This window comes from Grus americana, chromosome 29 (assembly GCF_028858705.1).
Source record: "Grus americana isolate bGruAme1 chromosome 29, bGruAme1.mat, whole genome shotgun sequence".
In the NCBI taxonomy this organism is placed as follows: Eukaryota; Metazoa; Chordata; class Aves; order Gruiformes; family Gruidae; genus Grus; species Grus americana.
In genome coordinates this window covers 2,433,602-2,454,853 of record NC_072880.1, presented here as the reverse complement: position 1 = coordinate 2,454,853, position 21,252 = coordinate 2,433,602, and the positions used below count along the sequence as shown (strand labels likewise).

The 21,252-nt window shown below is 48.6% G+C and overlaps 1 protein-coding gene across 3 annotated transcripts in view; it reads left to right on the top strand.

Moving 5' to 3' along the window:
• The window catches only part of VPS45 (vacuolar protein sorting 45 homolog), a 32,644-nt gene extending 11,392 nt beyond the window's left edge, over positions 1-21,252 (top strand). For 2 of the 3 annotated variants that reach the window (XM_054806335.1, XM_054806337.1), the window contains exons 14-15: positions 6,153-6,284; positions 14,696-15,289. In XM_054806335.1, the coding sequence (XP_054662310.1) occupies positions 6,153-6,284; positions 14,696-14,783 (220 nt within the window). In that variant the 3' untranslated portion in view covers positions 14,784-15,289. Of the gene's footprint in view, positions 1-6,152; positions 6,285-14,695; positions 15,290-20,598 lie in introns of those variants that run through there. The other variant, XM_054806336.1, reaches the window with a different exon arrangement.

Sequence of the window (21,252 nt, the reverse complement as noted above, 5' to 3'; positions counted from 1 at the left end):
GGAGAAAATAAATTCAAGGTAGTCATTCTCAACAGACGAGGCGGCTGTTGGGGCTGTTTGGGTTAAATGGAAACCACGGACTCATCCGGAGCAGGAGAGAAGCAGATTTGGGGACCGAGGTTCAAGCGGGTGGGAGGAGCAGATGCGTGTCAAAGAGCGAGCATTCATGTCTGGATCTCTTTGAGATGCACGCTGCTTTTCCTCCTTAGCCCTGCCTCGGGGCATTTCCATCCATCTGAGGAAAGTGAAAAAATGTATTTTGTAGCAGGGAGGCATCCAAATTCCATGCCAGGCTGACAGCAGGGGCCGTTAATCATTTTATTTATGAATAAGAAAGAATTTATAGTCATACAAGAAACAATTTGTTTGTGGATGTCCCTGGTAGACCAGAAGAATATCTGCCTTACTCCAGATTTCCCCTTTAAAATAAAATGGTGAATTTTGGATAGGGTGGATAGGTGTGAATTATCAAGGCCCCTAGCAACAGAAACTCTATCCTCTCTGTCCTTGAAACCTAGATGGATTTCAGCCCAAAAAAAAGAGGTTGACAGATGCAGTTTGTGGTAGATCTGAAGTGCAGAAATGCATCCAGGCGTCCCTGACCTGGGTTTGTTCTGAGCTAACTAGAAACCAACGGTCTTCTGACCTTTATCTTCTCTCTTTCAGTTTCCACTTATATTTTCCTGAGCTGTGTTTCACTTAGAATCCTCTTTAAACCTTTCTGGAAAAAGGTACAGGAACCTGCCCCTGAGAATCCTGCTATAAAGAACATGCAAAGGTTTATTTGGGGGAGCGTGAGAAGGGTTTAATTCCTACCTCGAACTGAAGGAAAACAGAAGTTGGGGGAAGGGAAAAGGAGTTTGTGCCTCCCTCCCCTCTCTGCAGCGCCTTGTGTCATAGCTAAAAGATGTGAATCCTGTAGTTTTGTTGAAGTAAATCTCAAAATACAAAGGTGGAGCTTCCCAAATGTTCTTTCCCTTAAGTTTCTCATGGTCTTCCTTTGGTCTGGGATTGTCCTCGGGACAGCGGTCGGGTCCAACAGTGCTGCTGCTGGGTCGGATGTCTGCAAAATGATCAAAAGCACGTGGTTATTGGGGCTGTTCCCTGATGGGAATGGTAGATCTCATTGAATTTAAGGCATAGGAGCTGGAGGAATGAGGGTTTATAACTGACAAAAACCAGGCACCTAAATACTGTTGTGCCTGCTCTTTCCTTGCCACGAAAACAGCAGCCACAGCACCGTGTTATCTCTGTTGAATCTCATGAAAACGGGGGCTCATCTTCAGTTACCAGGTTTGGAAGAAAAAGGCCCATTTGATGGTTTCACCTTAGTGCCAAACCAGCTGAGGGAGGAATTTAAGCTTAATGATTTCACAAAACTTAGTATGATAAATCACAGCCCGAGGCAAACTGGGCTACCCTGTCTTCTTGCTCTCTGCTTTCAGAGGATGGTGTTACAGTGATTGGCAGGAGTTCAGCAGAAGGTCAGGGCAAAAGGCTTTGTATTTTTTGATCAAAGGGACGCAGTTGCTTGAACAGCAAAGAATTTGAAAGGATTCTTTTTAACTATTTCTTTCTGTATTAAACATTATGCTGTTGCAAGGGAGGAAAAGCTCCTGGTCCAAATTCAGCTGTGGAAATCAGTAGCGGTGAAGGAAAGGGAATCTTTGCAAAGCACTGAGCAGGGTTCCTAGGAGAGAGCAATAAGCAATTCTGCTTTCTTTTGCTTCTCCTCTGTTTCCTGCTGCGTTAAATACCGTCCTTTTCTCGTACGCTGTCAGCCTGCAGTCCCTTCCACCTTGGCTGCTGGGAAGGACTAGCTAGAAAAGTCCCTGAAGCCTCCCTGTGTCACAGGAGTCTGCGACATGCCGTACAAAATGCCTCCTAAGGGTTGTGACGCCATCGGCGTGCTCTGCTCGCCGGGCTCTGCCGAAGCCTCCCCTTGGGATGGAGCTTTTGCTGTGTTTATGCGTATTATTTTCTCTTAGGGCATTTGTCCTGACCAACTGAGCCCAATGGTGCTTACCTGAGATGGCTAGAGTCCGCTGCTTACAAAATGAAGTTTGGAATCGGAGCAGAAAACAGCTCGGTCACTGCTCCATTCCTTAAAAGCCAAACAGGGCTCCTCGACGTTTTGCACGAACCAGGCAGCAGCCTGTGAAACAGTGGTAGGAAAAGGCATGCTGCTCCCTGGGGAGCCAGATGGGGCTCGGCTCCTTCTGTGTCTCTCTCAAATTACCGCAATTATTTCCTGCATATTGAAAAATCTTGGAAAGTTACCTTGTCTGAAAGCCCATCAAAGTTCAGACTTAAACAGAGAACATGAGAACTCGCCGATATGTCCTGGTTCAGAGTATTCTGTGACAGGACGTGATCTTTCTCCTACTGATTTTTCCTGTGGAAGAGAGTAAGAATTCCCTAAAGCTAAAGGACCGCTATTCCTAAATCATATATATTCTCTTGTGTTTAGGATGGTTTGTGTTTTGTGTATTTTTTTTTTTTTAAGGCAAAACTCTGACTGTGTCCTTGTTTGTTCAAGGAAGTTGTTTTTTTCCTCTCATCTGAAGTGTTTGAGCATTTAGCTGTTAAATTGGTAGTTAACTGGAGGAGACACACAGCCACCTCCACAAATTGGGTCTCAGGAGCGCAACAGCTGGAGCGAGTGTTGCTGTAGATTGCTTCCCACTAATCCTATAACAGTCTTGGGGTCTCTTCCTATACCAAAATTGCTTATTATTTGCCCTTAACATAAGCTGTAATTCCCTGGGCGCTTCGTGGGAACACCAAGATCCCTTTGTTCTTTCTGCGGCAGTCTGCCTCTACGTGACTTAGCTCGCTTCTGGTCTGGGAGAAGTCCGCGGGGTAAATGCCGGCTGCTTTGAGCAAGGCACAGAGGTGGGAGAGAGGCTCCCCCCTCGTTCTGCCCCCGCTCCCCCAGGCCAGGCTTAATCCTGTAAGAAAGGCAGGAGCAATATAAAAGCCAAAATAAGCATGTTCTGTGCCGTGCTCCTGATACCTAGCAATCAGAACTGCACGGGAAATAGAGGCGACCAGGATGTTTCCTTACCTGCGACCCAGCGTCTCAGCGGCGTTACAGTTTAGTTTGCAGCCCAGCATAGTATCATCTCTCCCATGCTGGGTCTGTTTGGATTATCCTTCTTTCTGGATTTCTTTATCTGTTTGACATCCTTTTAGTATGTTTTTTTTTTCCGGATATCAGTCGATCTATTCCTCTCTTCGTACAAAGATTCTCCACCCCAACAAAAACTGCGGTGATGAAGCTGTGCACGAGATGTAACCCAGACTTACTGATTTAGAACTGTTCTTGCGGTCTGTGATGGGATCGCTGGGCTGTTTTGTCTCCCAAGTTGGATAGTGCCGGCTGCTTCGTAAAAAGCACAGAAATGACTTAAAGGGCAAAGGAACCGTTTGCTTATTCTTGTTTTGTACAGCACACAGCACAGGGGAATTGTGTGCCATGAGAGGGTCTTCTAAACGCAGCAGCAAGCAAAATACAATATATGAAAAACCTCTAAACTCCCATTCAGAGGGTTTGTACCCTTTCTGAGGTCAGCTTCATTTGCCTTCCCAATTTGATAGCGTACGTAATCCTCACCTTGAGTAAGAAACACGCAGTTTCCCTTCCGGTGGATGTAATTGTCGATCATGCTTTGAGTTGATGAAGGCACTAGCCTGACATGTCTCACCCTCATTTGTGGGGACACAGCATCTCGTTAGACTAATTCACGCAACTCTTAACTCACTCCTAGGAGAAAACTGCGACCAAGCATTGCGTAGGCCTGACTTCAGGGACCGTTAAGGGCATCAGCGATGTGAATTTGCAGGGCTGGTCTCACGGTGACAGTGAAAGGCGATGGCAAATTCAAAGGCTGGTACGCATTAAGATATTCCAGAGTTAGCCGCACGACTTTGGCATCTAAATTTCTTAGGTCTTTGATAGTTTCAACCAAAAATGCATAAAAGATGGTACCAGGAGACTGACCTGCTGGACTTTGGGGAGGTGCAGCTTTCCCAACCTAAAAGGCATTCTCCCGAAGAAGTGAACGTCCTGATACAAGTGGGCTTGTAGAGATTTTAGGGATACTTTTTCTGACAACTGACTTCATCACTGTGCCTTCCCTTTCCCCTTCCCTCTGATTTCCCTCCCCAAAAACTCAGGCACATTTGCATCTAGTTTCCAAAGCCATACGGCAGATTGTAGCTAAGAAGATGCGGTACAGCACTCCCCTGTCCTCTGGGGCTGGCTCGGTGAGATGTTTGAACCCGCGCAGCCTGAACGAGCCGTTGCTTTATATAAACCCGCTTATCTTAAGGCTGCGGCGTGGAAGATTTCACAGGCTGTTCCCGTGCAGGGGAGAGAGATGGGTGCACCGAATCCTGGGGCTCTGGGAGGGAAGTGAAGAGAGCACAGACTGCGTTGCTGAAATCCCGAGGGCAGCGCTACCTGCACCGCTGCCCCTGGCTGGAAGGAGTAAATCGCTGTGGGGTAAAACTTGTCGCTCTGTTAATACAGCGTGTTCCACTATTGCAGATTTCTCTATGGAGGATTCCGCTTTAAGCCTTCCTCTTTCCAAGGAAACTATAAACTGCAGCGGGAAGTCTTGGCCATTACTAGAATTATTATAGTCCCCGAGGATGACGGATGGTGTAGTACCTGCAGAAGAACTGTACTGAATGCAACAGCTTTGTCTGTTGTTGAATAAGCAATGCTGTGTGTTGCACACAGAGGGTGTGCCTGAAATGATGGCGTTCCCGCGTTCCAGGCATTGTGGCTGTAGAATTCCCTCTCCACCCCACAAAGGGAGAGTTCTACAGCACCTCTGAAATCTCCTTTTGTCTGTCCAAATCGTCTTATGCAGAACCTAACCCAAACTTTCTGAAAAGACTTATGATTTGGAAGGCGATTGGTAGCAAAGATCACTTTGGGAAGGTGCTAATCCTTTCCAGTAATTCTTCTTCCCTTTCTCCATCCTCTCCAGGGGCAGGGAGGCAGTTGTGTGGCTTGTTCTGAGCCAGTGTCGCATTCTGGCAGCAGAAACAGTTTTCCTCTTGGTAGTACTGTCCGTTCAGCGATGCTGAGATGTTCGTCCTTCCGATGAACTCCTCCGGCAGGTGTCGAGGGCTTTGCAGGTTGGCTTCTCAGCAGGGAGTAACCAGAGACACAGGAGTTTAGGTCATCCCTGTCTCATGCTCCATTTGCTTTGTCACTGATCCAGAGCTTGCACAGAGCGAGCAGATGAACACCTGCTGCTCCCACCGCTGCAGCAAGCAGCTCTATTCTACCAGAAGTACCTGCTTGGAAAGTGGAGATGAGTTTTGAGGCTGCAACAGAAAGTTAATTGCATCAAGGCTCAGCTGCTCTGAGTCGAGCGGGTCACTGACAGGATGTGATCCACACCTTTTCCCTGTAGATTCTGCAGAAATCATTCTCTCGGCTTGTAGATGGAAGCGGAGCTGATTTATGGGTTGCGAGCGCGTTCTGCTGTCCCTGAGAGTGCAAAACTTAAGTGATTGGGGAGGGTGGCGGAAGGAAGGCGCAGCCTTCCTTTGAAAGCAGAACGTGCGGGGCACGTGGCTGGTTTTGTATTTTGTCAGATGAAGGCACTTCCCTCCTTCCCCCCCGCTTTCCTCTCACGCTCCTTCTCTGTAAAATCCCGTATTTATTTCTAGGCTGGCTGGGGAATGTAACCTCAGAGGTAAAGTGATGCACAAATCCCAGTAGTTCCAGCAAAACTGTGGCTGCTCCGTGCCCTTCAAACCAAACCCGAGAGGTCTGCAGCCCCGCTGTTGTCCTCGTTTGACTCCTGAATTGATCTTAATTTAACAGCCGCAGCAGCGTCTCGATCGCGCGTTAAACATCGGCGTATGTGTCATGGTGGAGCTCCACAGGGATGCGGCGCGTGGGTGTTGCTGAGGAGGCTTTTAAGGACCGTTAGCATGTTGTGTAAATGTTTAGGAGAGACAATGTTTTAAAAACGATTTAATGAGCTACACATTGTTGTCAGTCTTGAGCCCAGCGCATCACAGAAATGAGAAATCATCGGGATCATTGCCTCAGCGCCCGTGAGAGACACAGGATTTATCCCTGTGGTTTCTCTGATCCCATCTCAACATTTGCCTCTTGATTGCAGGCCCCAAGATATCATCGTGTTCATCATTGGAGGGGCGACTTACGAAGAGGCTCTGACTGTCTATAACCTTAACCGCACCAACCCGGGGGTCCGGATCGTCCTAGGTGGGACCACGATTCACAACACAAAGAGGTAAGAACCGTCTTCTTTCCTGTGGATTCTGCGTACGCAAAACTGCTGACGTGAGCGTGAATTTGCGACGCCTGAGGGATCTTCATCGCGCAGTAAAACACAGAAATGTGTGTAAATGGGCCGAGCCCAGCTCTGCTCATGATGGCTGAGGGACTTATTAGCAAGCTGAAGGTTTAATGTGCTTTTTAGTGAATTCAAGGGCAGGGAAGTAGATGTGAATAGCTTTTCCTGCTTATAATTCACCACACACCCTAATATGAACGAGAAGCCAGTGCAGCACACAGGAATTCAAAACTGACTGTGGTCTCATTGCTCCCGTTGAAATCTGGAGCAACTGCATTTGATAGCAGTGAAGTTACTGTTCCTATGATTAGAACCGAGTTCTATGATTACGCTGCTAGCAGGCTCTCTGCCGCCCACAAGCCTGCAGAGTATTGGCTGTGTCTTTTGCATTTCTCCCTGGAGAGCGGAGCTTTCCTTAGCTGTTTGCTTTCCTGGGAGGCCAGACATTTGTAAAAGCTTAATCCCTCCAGGAACTGAGCAACGCCAGGGAGTGCTGACCACGCCGAGCGTCATTGATTTCCTAGCTCACCGTCTCTGGGGTGGTAGAGAATCGTAGAATCGTTTTGGTTGGAAAAGACCTTTAAGATCATCAAGTTCAACCGTTAACTGCCGAGTCCGTTCTGTCCCCGGAGCCATTCGGTTATCGGAAAGAGGGTAACGGCAGGAATGTGACAGGTGACCTGCGTCTCTCCATGTGTTGCAGCAGGAAGCGCGGTGAAATCTAAGTCCTGGGAGAGTCCCTGGCGTTGTCCAGCAGCTGCTCTGAGCTTAGAGGGAGCGCCCCGCTCTGAGCTGGGGTGCAAGGAGAGCTTCAGCGTTACCATGTAGAAATGCAAAGTCCAGTCCTGCAACGGGAAGGAAAAGTTAATGCTTCTTGGCATTTGGGATGAGATTTTCAGAGCTAACAGCTTCGGGTGCCTCAGCAGTCTCCTGGAGTTCAGGAAACACACGGTGTTGCCAACACCGCAGGCGACTGTGTCAGAAATACAGCTGTCAGGCACTTGGTCGATCTCAGTTACTGACAGGTGGACTCCAGCGTAGCAAGCAGGCTAAAAACCTCCTTGGTTTTCAGACCATATATGTGCGCTGCTGCTGCATCAGAGTCCAGCGTGATATTTATAAAACCCTTGCACTTTTGCCCTTCCTTTTCATGCCCGTAAGGGATCTTCAGGCTCCAAAGCTGCCTGCACAAAAGCAGTAACAATTCTCTCGTGAGGAAATCCAGTGGTTCCTATCATCACTTGCTCAGAAAAAAATCCCCAAACCTTCTGAATTCACAGCGCCCGCTCTGAAATTTGGCCCTTTAGCTTCCACGTCAGCTGATTGGGAAGCTCCTGAACTGATGCTAGCCCAGAAGTAAATTGCTCTTATGAACTGGGTTACAAAGGCAAGTCTGTATTAGCCCACATATCGACCAATTCCTGCCCAAATTACCCAGCTTGTTCAACCTTCTGCTCTACAGAGTAGCCTTTGAACTAAATCCTGGTTTAGCTGAGCCTAGAAATAGTAAGAAAAGGAGACCAGCGGACGTAGTAGCTGATAAAAAGAAAGAAGTTAAATAAATTGTCATCTTGCAAGGACATAAAACCCCTAGGTCGTATTCAGCCTGGCATCCGCTGTAAGCTCTTTGTCTACCAGTGCATTTTGAGGCTGATTTTGACATCTACCAACACGCCTGCATCAAACTTTAACCAGCATCTGTGCTGCCAACCTGGATGGTACTGTCATCGTGCCACGCTAAGCACAAAAACCAGAGTAAGCGATATGGAGATCTCTGGGATGGAACAGTTTTTCATGCCATATTGGAGGTTGAGACCTGCCCCAAAAGTGGGTGTCGGTGTAGCAGATTGAGCAAAAACTGTCACTTGGGGAGGGGGGGACAGCGAAAACTCACCAGCAGCGTTTTGAGTGGAAGGAAAAGCAGCAGTGTGGCGATGGTTTGAGCTTTAGGTTGCTGTCCCAGCTCTGCTGCTGACCTCTCAGGTGATGTTGGGCAACTTTCTCCTTTGTCTGTACGCACCAGAAGGTCTCTGAGCGGGGACTGTCTCTCACTTCTGCTCTCTCAAGTTCGAGATTTGCAGCTACAGCGTCAGGCTCCACTTAGATTTGTGCTGTAATGAGTAACGTTAGCTAGTTAGGGCTTCTACCGTGACTACGTTTTGGCGCAGTCTCTGAATTATTTACTGAAAAATGAGGATACTGTATCAAAATTTGCATTTCAAAGAATGAAGTGGCGGGGGGGGGGGAAGAAAAAGAAAAAGGCTGTTGCTTTTTTAAGGGCTGACTACCACAAGGTCCTGTCTGGAAACTCCGGGATGAGGATTGCCAAGGGTCCCGTTCTAAAAATAACCCTGCCCCAAATGATTTGCTTTTCCCTAGTGGCTTGAATAAGATGAGAGGATGCCTTAATAATAATAAAAAATTAAAACTTTTAAGTCACAGGTATTTTAGCAAATTCACTGAGGCATCTAACATGAGGAAACCTATATTTTTATTGTGTCCTAACTCCTCCGGTAATCCACTGGCCTGCCTTTAATGAACTGTTGCTTATTTCTGCTGGATTAGGGTTGATATGTCACAATAAACAAGGAGATTTTTACATTAATGCGCTGAGCGGCACATGTAAGCACACTAATCCCATGCTTTCATTGTTCTTACCAGCCCAACTTAAATTGTGATCAACATCTGTGTTTATAGGGTTGGGGGATGGCTTAAGGGATATCCATTCTGCTTTTTTCACAAAGCAGGAGACAAACAAGCCTTTGGAGCTGGTTATGTTGTTAAAAGCTGTATATTTGTGGGAAGCTTATCTGTTTAAGAGACCATCTGCATTGTCCAGTGAACATCTACTTACAGTAGGTGTTTTAAAGTGTGGGGGTGCAAAATAGCATAGGGATGAAAAATACAGTGTTCTGGGTTTGCAAAGAGGGTCTCCAAGTGGGCGCAGTAGGTACCTGTTTCAAGTTTCCTTATGCTACGCAGTCACGTCAAGAAGAATCTCTCCCTCTTGATTTTTATGGGTTTATATCCATTATAGATGGAAAATAGGGGCAGGCATCTAATAACAACGCTCATATCCTGAAATGAGGCATGTAAGGGATTCCTTATAAATAAATCAGGCTACAGAAGTTAATAGGCTGCACTGTTGTTTATTCCCCTGTTTGAAAAAATCCCGACGGTTTTACAAGGTATGAGAAAAATGGTGTTTCTTGTCTTCCCTCCTCTAACAGATAAATCTATTCACCTATTCCTTGGCTTCTTTCCTGACGTTACCCACAGGCAGGTCAGTCAGGCTGGGAATGTGGCTTGGGTTTTCTCTTCCTGGCTGCAACCAAGAGTTGTAAGGGGAAAAAAAAAAAAGGCATTAAAGCAGCAGGGGCGCTGAAAAGTCAAGCGATAAAAGCCGGAGAAATGCAGAAATCCAAGGATCGGAAAATCTCTTTGATTGTGCACGCTCAGTTTTGCTGCAGATGAGGCCTTAAATCTGTCTCATCTCAGTTTACTAAATTCTTTTGCGTTTTTTTTCCTCTGTTCCCATTAACAGGCAAGCCTCGCGCTGTTAAGTCTAGGAGGGTATACAGATACGCATTTGGTAAGGCTTTGAGATCCTCCGAGAAACTCCGGCAGGGTGGGAAAAAAAAAAAAATCTGCTGTTGTCAAGGAATTTTCAGTGTTTTTCTAATCAAACCGGCTTGGCTGCCTCTGTTACTTTTAAAATTTTGGCAGCCCTACTAAAAATACTTCTATTATGACTTGATTGTCAAAAAGGTAAAAAAGCTTTCCTGGATGTGTTTTCCTGCAGAGAATTGAAATGCCACATCTGCCCACTTCATGCATTTTTTTTTCTACAGACTCAGTCTGCACCGTGCCACGGGTCAAACCACTTGATAAACGAAGATAAACTCCTATCTGTTATTTTTTTCTTGCAATATAATGAGCTGTAGTGGAAAGGCTGGATGGCTGGGGATTATTAATCATAATAATATGTGTTTAAATTATATTTATGGTGAAAGTGAGAGGTCTTTCTTGACTTGGTGTCATTCAGTAACACTGACCATGGCAACCTCTGTAATTACCTGCAGGAGCTAGATAAATTTGGGCAAAACTGTGCTGGAGTTAAATCCGTGGGTTTTCAATTGCTCTCCACTCCTGAAGTTAACGTTTGCGGAGGGGCATGGCCTCACACCAAAATGCCAAATGCAAAGAGCTTTTAAAATCAGCAGCTTCGCTGTGGCATTAGGGCAGGGAGAGAAAAGCCAAGAACGTAATTACTGGACTTTAAATGAAAGAAGTCAGAGAGCCTAACGCGGCTGGCAGTGCCTCCTAACTGCTCCCCTTCTCTGGGCTGAAAGCTGGAAAGAAGTGGCTCTGGTTTTCCCTGCTTCCTAAAGAAAATTCAATGTGAGGGAGCTGATGCCTTGCTGTTGGCCAAGAGTTTTACCACCAGTCCAGCGAGCAAATGGATTTCAAAGAAATTTTTCTGGGCTTGGGGGAGAAAGGGTTAAAAAATGATCAATAAGCAGCTAAAAATGGAAGACCGAGACCAGGAGGAACATCTGGCATGTGGGGCTGACTCATCCAGAGCACAGGTTAAGCACAAACCTGCTGTGACTAATCTGAGGGGATATCCAGCCTGACCCACTTACCCAGTTACAGCCAGAGCCTGGTTGTGCCAAACGCGGCTGCGGCACGCTTAGCCGGCAGAGCCTGGTCACTGGATACCGGTGCCGCTGGGAGGAGCGTTTGGACCAGCCGCGGTTCCGGCTTGCTGCGGAGGAAAGGTTTGGATTAGAGCGGAGAGATCAGTTCAAGTTCTCTTTGTGGTTTAATAGTCGTGCTCCGGTCGAAGGCATTCCCAGCCAGAGCTGGAGTAGCTGTGACCGCTGTGCTAGATCCTCGCCCTGTTTCTCACAGGATCCTCAGGGTCTTGGGAATTAACAGTTTCGCTGTGTTCCAGCTCACCCTCGGCTGCAGGTGAGAGTCTGGCTCTTAGATCAGCCGCAGGCCAGATGCGGAGACCTTCTGCGCAGGAGATGCTCGGAGGTGGCTGTGCTACCCGCTTCTCCGACCTCCCTGAAGTACGGACACACTTGCTGCATCTCCCTCTCCACACGCGCAGACTTTCTCTCCGGATAGCAAGTAAACAGGAGTCCCCTTTAAAAATAAAAAGCAAGTCATTCTCTGTTAAGAACTCAGTCTGCCTGACTCTAATGCCTAAAAATAAAACTGGAGGAGGGACAGCTCTCTAGCTGTAATCACGGAGCTGAATGACCATAGTGCAAGTGATGTTCCTGTACACCGCTTAGAAATCAGGCTGCTGCCCTCCCAGAACGCGTATTTCTAAACGCTGCGGTGTTGAGATCTGGACGTTGGTGCAGGCATTTGCATGAGATTTTATTTTGTCGTGATTTTTTTTTTTTTTTTTTAAAAAAAAACCCTCATGATTCACAACCTGGGCAGGCAGACCTATTTTAGACCTGGCTTAGGGGAATCACATTTTTGTAGGATTCGTGGTATACCCTGATTTTTATTTCTTTATCTTCTTTTTTTTTTTTTTTAAAGCATTAATGTTCAGATAACTTGATCAGCATATTGAAGGAATGAGTCAACCTAGAAACTGGTAGCACTGGATCGCATTGCCAGAGTAACCATCTTCCTGGTAACATATCCTCATTAGATCTTAACGTGGGAGCGTTGCTGTGGTTTTGCACAGCATTCAGCTGCCTCCCAAACCACGATGAAGTAACGCCGGTGGGCCAGAGCTTCGTTTTGTGGGCGGTCGTCACGGCTCCTTTGGCTTCAGACGTACAGGGATGCGACGTGAAGGTTCACTCGCAGGTGCCTTGCTCTGGTGTTTGTACTACAGCGGCTGCGCAGGAGAAGGCGGTCGGGTCGGTGGATGCTCCCGACAAGGCCGCGTACCTGAAGGACGGAGGTGGGGAGCAGTAGGGAAGGGCAGGAGCTGGCTGGTGAAACTGGGACTAGCTCCAAGCTTTGGGCCTAGTCTAGCGCTCAGCTCTGTAGGCTGTGCTCCTGCTTGGGTTTCGCAGGCAGGAGTGCCGAACAGAAGCGTATAAAAGCCTATCATCAAACAAAAACAACGCAAAGAGCTTTAAAGCATTATTCTTTCAAAGGTGGGGTATTTTTCCCTCTTGAAAGGATTGAATTAATCTCAAATCTTAACCCACTTTTAGACCTGTTTAAACAAGGTTTAGCCTTCCTTGCTCTGGCGTGCTTTGCTGGATCAAGCTCCACTTTAAGCAGGGCCGGGGCTGCTGGGGTGCCGGCATGATGCAGCTGCCCTCGGTGCAGCTCCAGCGAACACCACTCCGTACGTGTCCCTCTTCCTCAGCTTGCTTTTCCACCCAGATCAGAAATGAATCTGTGCTCACAACAGGTCTAAGCCTGGAAACTGAAACGCCGTGGCATATTTCAGGGATAAAATCAGCCTTTGAAGACTGCCTGGTGACAGAATGGGTGAAATTCATTTCGCAGACTCATCAAGGTAGAAATCATCTTTCTTTCCACCTAACCCAGCACCACGCGACCCTGGTCCTGCACGCAGCAGAAATTCTTTGCTGACAAACGAGTCGCTTCTGCAGTGATCGCGACTTCAGCTGTGTCCATACAAGGCCTTTAAGACGCTCCACAAGCATTCCAGAACGGGACTTTCCAAACTATCAAGTGCTTAGCCTAACTCCGCTTCTAAAGAAGGAACGGGGCTTAAGTGGAAACAGATTTGGGCTAGGGCTGAATGGTCTTGGGAATTCCGATTTCAGGATCTCCAGATCTGAACCAGAGCAGAGCCCAGCCCTCCTGCCTCCCAGACATTTGCGTTAACTGCTGCCTGCTCGCTGCCTGCTTCGACCTTTTTTTCCCTCTGCAGTTGGCCAACACCATCAGCCGGCAGCTGATCTCCACCTGACAGTTCTTTTCTTGAGAAGCAGCTCACCTATTCAAACGTGTCTCTGAACACGTTGCCTTTTGGGTTTTGCGTGGAACCATTGCTCTGGCGTGCGGTTGAGCCATTCACTTGACTTTATAGAGCAAACTTCTTCCTAAGTCTCAAATTAACAAGTTACTTGGAGTCTAGCCCCCAAATTCCCTTAAGTTTCCTTGGAAAGTCATCCAGAGGAGAGACTGGGATGAAACTGAGTGTGAGCTTAAGCATTTTACTGGGCTAAAACTTTCTTGAGATCCAGCTGAATGAGCGGTCGGTGCCCGGAGGTTTCCATGTGCCTCATTATTTAGATTTAAGCGTGATCTAAACAGGCTGGAAATAGGAGGGAGGGTCTTTGCCGGAAAGCCCTGGCTGTGAAATGTCAAGGATGCCTCAGCAGGAGGTTTCCACCCTGCCTTTTCCTGCCTTATCATCCGCACAGGAAGACTGAGAGTGAGCAGAAAAACAAGCCGGAGCGCCGGCCTTCCTGGCTTTGTTACCGAAAGGCACGTGGGGCTGCCAGCGCCGTCCAGATGCCGAGCCGAGCCTACGAGGAACGGCTGCTCGTGTTTTGAAAGCCTTAATGTTCATGGCACGGGGAGAAGTGAGAGACCTCCCAGACAGGATGGAACATTTAAGGATGAATGGATGAAGATGTTCACTTGGTGATCCAATGTTGGGTGCCCCAGGTTTCAGTGCTCCAGATTTTGATCCCCAGGGCAGGTGATTGCAGTCCCGTAGCTTTGCACTTTGTTCTCCCTCATTGAATTCATCCTGGCTGGTGCGAGGATCTGTCGCTGGAAAACGGGAGCGTTCTCCAAGGCTTATTTCCTCTTGGATTAGCGTCTCCTAAACTGTGGCTGTCCTCGTCTGAGGACATTTCCCTTACAAGCAGCTGGAGGAGTGGGTCAGTCTGAGGGTGATCTGTCCACCGACTGCAGGGCGGAATGGTTAGCCCCGATGTCAGCTCTCGAGATGCTGCTTTTACGTTGGAGGAGATGAGTCCTCATCTGAGTGTCTCTGTCACGTGCCCCTTCGGTCCCTGACACGTCCCCATCAGTCCCTGACACGTCCTCCTTGGGGGGAGCTGCCGGGTTTGACCTCAGCTTGACGAGGGGAAGGACCATCATCACATCGGGACCAGGATCCCTCCTCTGGGTGGGTTTTTTTTTCCTTGGATTACATCCTGTTGTGGGCAGGTCCTCTTCTCTTTGCCACCGTACCATGTACGAAGGAGTGACTGTCCCCGGTGACACCAAGGGAGAAAACAGATGGGTTTGTAGCTCTGAGGTTGTAGAGTGCTTGTTGGGTTTGTTCAAAGGCTCGAGGCCAAGCTGTGTGGTTACTTTCTATCTGCATGAGTGAAAAGTTGGCCCTTGTCTCTGCTAACCTTCACTTTGCTTGGCAGCTTTCTCGAGGAAGTTACAACTTCGGGGTTCCGCGGCCGAAGCACTGAGAGCTCCCAGGTTACACCAAGGTCAAGCAGCAGACGGTGAATCTCGGAGAAACCCCCGTCTCGCCCATCCGGAGCTTCCACGAACTGACCGTACGGCTTTGGAGCAGAACTGGGCGTTCCTGCACCGTGCTGCTGCCGTAGTTTTCCCCATCCGTAATCCCAGGAACCGTAACGGGCACGAGAAGCATCTGGGCAGCGATTGCTGGCGTTGGCGTCTGCCCCGATGAAGCAGGACGTGCCCCTTCTCGCAACCACGGCTCCGAACGGGATGTGGCTGCGTAACGGGAACTGTAACCTGCAGGAGAGCCTGGGAAAAGGGTCGCTACAGAAGCACCGGGTCTCTGCAGCTCTGCCGGGCTGCGGGAAAGCTGTGCTCTTAGCTGATTTGTCAGAACACGTGGCATGAGTCCCCTAATGAGTGTCTAACGATCCCGGCCCAGACTTTTGCGTGCGTTTCTGGAAGGTGAAGCTGATGGGCACTAGAAGCCCTCTGCTCTGCTCAGTTGTCTGTATATTTGGAGTCCTATTAAATAACCCATTTTGACTGAACCTCTTGTCTATTAAATGATTCCTAATATCCCTTTCGTCATGCCACTGAGGTATAATTACATTCTTAATCTCCTTTATTAACTTCTGTTTACCTTAAGCAACAAACACAACTCCATGCCCCTCGTTTTTTCTCCCAGTTATGAACTGGAAAAGCATCGTGATTTCTTTGTACCAATAAAAATCATTCTGGCAGTAATAAAACGTGTTGGATTCGTAAAGAAACCAGCGAATTGGAATTGTGGAGCAGACCTGGGAGCAGGGGAGGGTGGTTGGCATCCTCCTAGGCGTGGGAGCTAGCTCAGAAAGTGCTCGCTCTACGCACCTTCAAAAGGACTTTTTTTTTTTTTTCCCAGTTTCCTTTTGTTTTAGGTAGAGGAAGTGTGAAAAGCAGCACAGGTTAAGAGTCAAAACAGACATCAGCAGACTGGATGCCTGGCTTCTGTGAATGTCCGCTACTGATGAGCAAGTCTTTCCCTTATCTCTTGCTTTCCCATAATTAAATAAGACTGAACCTCCAGCTCCCCGAGAGCTCTGCAGAGCAGCTGTGGATGGAAAGTACTTGAATTCACACTCATTTCTCTGGCTTAATTCCCTGAAGCAAGGTCACTCTGAGCCTGGGCGCCCGTCCATCCAAAAATGTCCCTGCAGTGCTGAAGGATGGACGGTATGTGCGCTGGGGAGCTACTCCGGGGCTCTCGTCTGAAAATAACGGGGCAGAGTTCCCACGCCACAGCATTAGGGAGCGTTTCCTTTCTGACTCGGGATTTCAGGCATTGTTTCAGAAGGGATGGGTACGGGCACAGTTTCCAGTCCATCGCCTTCATCCTCACATCGAGGAAGCTGACACGTTTTGCTCCTCTCCCTCCCTGCAGCGCTGCAGGGCGGAGGAGTTCCAAGGTGGGGCTGACGCTGTTGCAGAGGCAGGAGACAGAGGTACCTTTGGTTTATTTAACCGGCGGGCTCCAACCTTCTCAGGCAGCTCAGGTTCCTAAGTGTATCGTAAAAGGTTGTGCTCCTGGTACTGGATTAAATGGTGGATTAAGAGACTCCTACGATGTTACATCAACCTTTTTGAAGTGAAACCCATCTCCAGCCCGTTGCCTTTTGCAACCTCCTTAATACGCATTTTTGCTGACTGGCGAATGCAAACGCTGAAGGTTTTGGACCAAGCCTGACACAAAGTCCTCAGGAACCGTCCCTGCCCCTGCACAGTCGTTATTTCCCTTGCTTCCCATGCACTTCACGTCGTGAAGGCTTGCAGGATCACAGTGCCGCAAAGGCTCAGCCAGAGCTGATATCGTGTAAGGTTGGCTGGTTCCCTTTTAATCAGCGTTGTGGTAAAGAACCAGAGCTTTTTAAACCAGAGCAGGTAACAAATTGGAGAGAAAGGGGCACGATGCTGGCTTTTGGGGTGGTTTTTTCCAGTCGCATTCAAACCTTGTATCTCGCCTCAGCCTCCTCCTCCTCCTGCTTGGAATCCCGCTGCTTTCCTGCAGGGAAAGTGAATCCTTCCTCAGAAATGAGGCCAAATTGGGCTTTCAGGGTTGTCAAGAACGATTCCTGGGCTGGTGTCATAGAGGAGACTGGCACCCTGCGCACCCCAGGCTCAGCACCCCGGGTATTTTCTGTGCTGCCTCGGGTCCTGGCTGTAACAGCAGCTCGCCTCTGCTGAGCCTGCAGCAATCCCGTTTCCAGGCACCTGTAAGGGTTTTGCTCTGGTAGAAAATGAGTGCGCTTTAGTAACGAACAGGGAATTGGAGCTTTTGGTTCATTCAAAGCTCTAAACACACCCTGGGCCACGTAAGCCAGAGAACTTTACTCAGTAGTTTCTCCACCTCATTTATAACTCTGCTTGAGCTAAAATGCACGTTAACGCTGTACCCAGCCTTTGTTTAAAAACACATATCCCCAGACTGCCTATCCTCCCTGGATTTCTTTTTTAAGTCCACACTGTAGCTAAAATTGGACCAGCTTCGATTTTCAGCCACTGGATTTTGCCGTGTCTTTTCTTTCACAGCTTTCTGCCCTGCCAGTGGATGCACAGATCACACTCAAGATAATTTTAGCCCACAGTATATGTGGGGGGTGTTAATTTTTTTTCTGGAGGTCATGTAACTTACTGGATGGGGGGGGGGGGGAAGAGAAGCGGCTCCCAGGGGCCTTCCTCTGACGTCTTAGGAAGATTCTGTTTTCCCGTCTGGAAGGAAAGGCGTATGATAAATCTGGTGCAGGGCATCATGAACAAAAGTCCCTCCACACTGAAGAAGCAGTTTCCCAGGGCATTTTCTCATGGAAAAAAATCACTGAGCTGAAAAGGAAACAGCAGGACCCTTGCTAGGAGGTGGGAAGACTCTTTGCGAGGCTGGTTCCTTTATCACTCTGCTGAGCCACGGCTTTTTGTGGCTCGGCTTGTATTGTTCCTGCGCTCACAGAAGCAAAATGGGAGAGTTTCAGTCATTCAAACCCTTGCTTCTTTCCTTGGCACGGGTGACTAATACTTCTGCGGATGGAGATTTATTGGGCAATTGCTGGGCTCCTTGCAAAATGGGAAGAGCCTTGTAATTTCTTCTTTCGGCCACAGCTTCAATAATAACAGTAGAATACAGATGGAATAATGGCCCTTGCTGTCTGCCGTACCCAAGTGCTGGAATACAAAGTGCAAGTTGCTGTTACGCGGGGGATGCGATGATGATCAGAGTTTACGAGGGGAGGCGATTCCTCCGCAGGATGCTGAAACTGGATGAGGCTGGAGCTAAGTGGAGTTTTTGCACCAAAGCTGCTTTTTCAGAGAAAAAATGCAAGCGTGGTAGCGTTGAAATGCTTTGCAACTGTGTTTTGCTGAATTGTTGGGGGGCGGGGTGGTTGTTTTTTTCAGTATCGAAACTCTGGAGAAACTTTTCATTTAGAAAATATCAAAAGGTTTTGAGAGATGTGAAATAAAAAAAGATCCTTTGCGTTTCCAGCTTTTCCTTTCTTTTTTCCTTTCCTGGCTATCACAAGCGATACTGATACTAAGTGAGGGGCAAAAGTCCCCTTAGCTCTACCCAGTAAATTTGTCCCTGGGGGAAGCCTTGGGAGGGACAGGGGGGTGCTTGTGAGCACTGCAGGACCTGAGACCCCCCCAACTGCCCCTGCTTCCTTGCCTGCTCTCTCCTACGTGGCTGACGGCAGCCTGCAACCTCGGCGTAACCGTGTCGGTGCCAGGACCCTGCAATCCCCACGGTTCTGCGAAGGGTCCTACTGAGAAATCTGCAAGCGAGTTTCCAGATTCTCTGACACGTGGCTTTTAATCAGCGATTGACTTGGGAATTAACAAGCCAGATCAAATGAAATGAGCTCTTAAATCCTTGCGAATTATCTTAGCATCGCAAATAAGTCTTGATGTGGAGCAATGTGGGAGAGAGTAAAGCCCTGTAGTGGCCGGGGGGCCAGTGGCTAGCAATCTCCCTTCCTGACAGCTCTTCTCCGTGTTGGAAAAAGCACGCAGCCATCATCAGGCAAGGAGCAGATTCCTCCAGCCAGATGGGGCAAGCCGTGCCTGAGGGATGTGGTGAGGATCTGCAGGGACGTGGATCCCTGTGCTGTGGACCGGTGTCCCGGCGGAGCGACGGTGAGGACGCAGCATCAAGGAGAGAACCTGGATCGTGTCCCAAGTCAGCATCGGTGTGGCCCGGGGGCTTCTTCGCTCTGCTGAAACTCTGCACAGAGGCAGCAATGCTGGAGCAATCCCAGAGGGGTAAATCAGGGCATAAAACCCCTGTCGAGAAGCATGTTTCTCAGGCTGTGTGCCAGCTGACAGAGCCAGGCAGATGTTGTTGTGTCGGTTTTTCTCCTCTCAGCTCCAGTGAATGCTGCCACCTCGTTTGCCCCCGCGCTGCAGGATGAGCTAGCCCCGCATGAGCTGCGAAGCTCCGGGTGAACTCCAACCTCACCAGACGCGTATTTACCATCTTACCACTCCCCACAGCCCCTACCTGCCCCGGGGATCATTAATCTGCCATTTCCCAGGCCAAGACCCACCTTATATCCCACTCTGGTTCCTGGCCTCCCTCTCCTGTGTTGTCTTTTCAGTCTCGAGCTGCTCTCTGCAATTTTTCATTAGCAGGCTGGTTTCCTCCCCCTTCCACATCATTAAATTAGAGATGTTAAATAAAACTGGACCTCTGGGAGGGAACTCATGGCAGAAAAGGGAAAACACATTGCAGTAGGAACACATAGATGAGGCATTTCATTTAAGGAAAAACAAAACAAACTTCCAAACCTGTCTATAACTGAAATAAACTGCAGGGGAAATAAAGGCCTGTTTCTCTGGTACTTGGAGGCTACTTTACATCAGCTCAGCAGGAGATGCTGAATTTGCAACTGCTTTAAAGCCTCAGTGAAAGGAGAGTCACTGAGAATGGCCATCAGGTGGGCACGCAGGAGGTGCAGTGGTTTAGCAGGAGGTTTATACTGGTTAGACTGGTACCAGCACAGTCTTGAATGTGCTCTGAAGTTCGGCTGGTGTAAAGGTGCCTCATCTCAGGGGAGTTTGCTTCACATGGGAAGTACTACGCCAGGAGCGGCCAGAGCTCTGGACTGCATCTCCGGAGATCTTTACTCCCGGCCCTTCCGCCAACTCTTATTACTGTTGTCTAAGCTCAGACTTGCTCTTGACCCCAAGTTCCCAGTGGCCCAAATTTGTTTGCCTACAGCCTAGCTCACGTCTAGCCTAAGCCAACCTGACGTCCAGATGAGGTCTGAGATCTCCTCCTGCAGGTCATCGGCCAGGGATAGGTTTTGTCTCCGTCTCTGGCTCCGATTCTGGTTCTGCCATGCTGGAAGCCCCTGTGAGATTTAAGGTACTTCATCAGGATGCGGATGCAGCCTGACCCGCTCAGAATTACATCCCTGTTGAGTGTCCTCTGGACAGGAGCCACTCTCTCTCCTCTATTTCCCAATTTTAAGTTGTTGGGAATGGGGCAGAGCCTTGAGCGAGTCACTCCGCAGCAGGCGACTCTCGGATCTTGCTGCCAACCTGAGCCACCGGACCCTGCCAGAGTCTTGCAAGGAGAGGAGAGCTGAGTTTTCCCTTAGAGGGGAAACCCCCAGAGGGGTAGATTCTCCCATCAAGCAGACCCCTTTTCCCAGACAATAGTGCTGTAATTATCTTCAGAGACAAGAAAAAACCCATGTCCTAATTAAACTCAATTCATCTTCTAAGCAGCAGTTTCCCACTTGATATCCAGAGGCAAAATCACGCGGGGGGAGGAGGGGGTGTTAAATACATAAATAAACTGAGAGCGTTTGTTGTTCTGCTTTTGCAGCAAGAAGATATTTTGGTAACTGTTTATTATGAATCGACACATCACAGGGGAGCAAAACTGCAACATCAGGGCTGAACAGAGCAAATTGGATGTTTGAGGACAGCAAGCAGGAGGACATAAACATCACTTTAGAGAGAGGTTCTCTTTTCATTTTGCCCACATTTTCAAGGTCCTTTCCCTCCCTCCTATACCCTCCCCCCCTCGTTTAAAAAAACAATGATATTTTTATGCTCCCTGTAACAAAATTCAAAGCCGCGATATTGGCAATTCCCTGCGAGTCCGTTGTTCCCTGCTCCCTTGGAGAAAAAGATAGTGAAATGTGGCACGGGAGCTCAGCCCCAGGCTCACGTTCCCCCTGCAAAGGAGGGTGCACCGACCCGGGGCTCCCACTTTTCCACCTCCTCCCCTGCTTACGGTAAATTTTGGGTGACTTTGTGTAGCACGGAGGAGTCCTGGAGCACGGCAGGGGCTGTTGGGACATCTCCCGATGTACAGCACCAAGCGCCGGGACCGAAGTCGCTTGACGATGCTCACAGCAGGAAAATCACAGCCTTCCACGGACTCGAAGGTACTAAAGAAGCGATCGCTGTTGTTTTGTAATGTTATAATTTAAATATTTCTGGTTCCGTCTTTCCTGCTCGCGGCCAGGTGGTT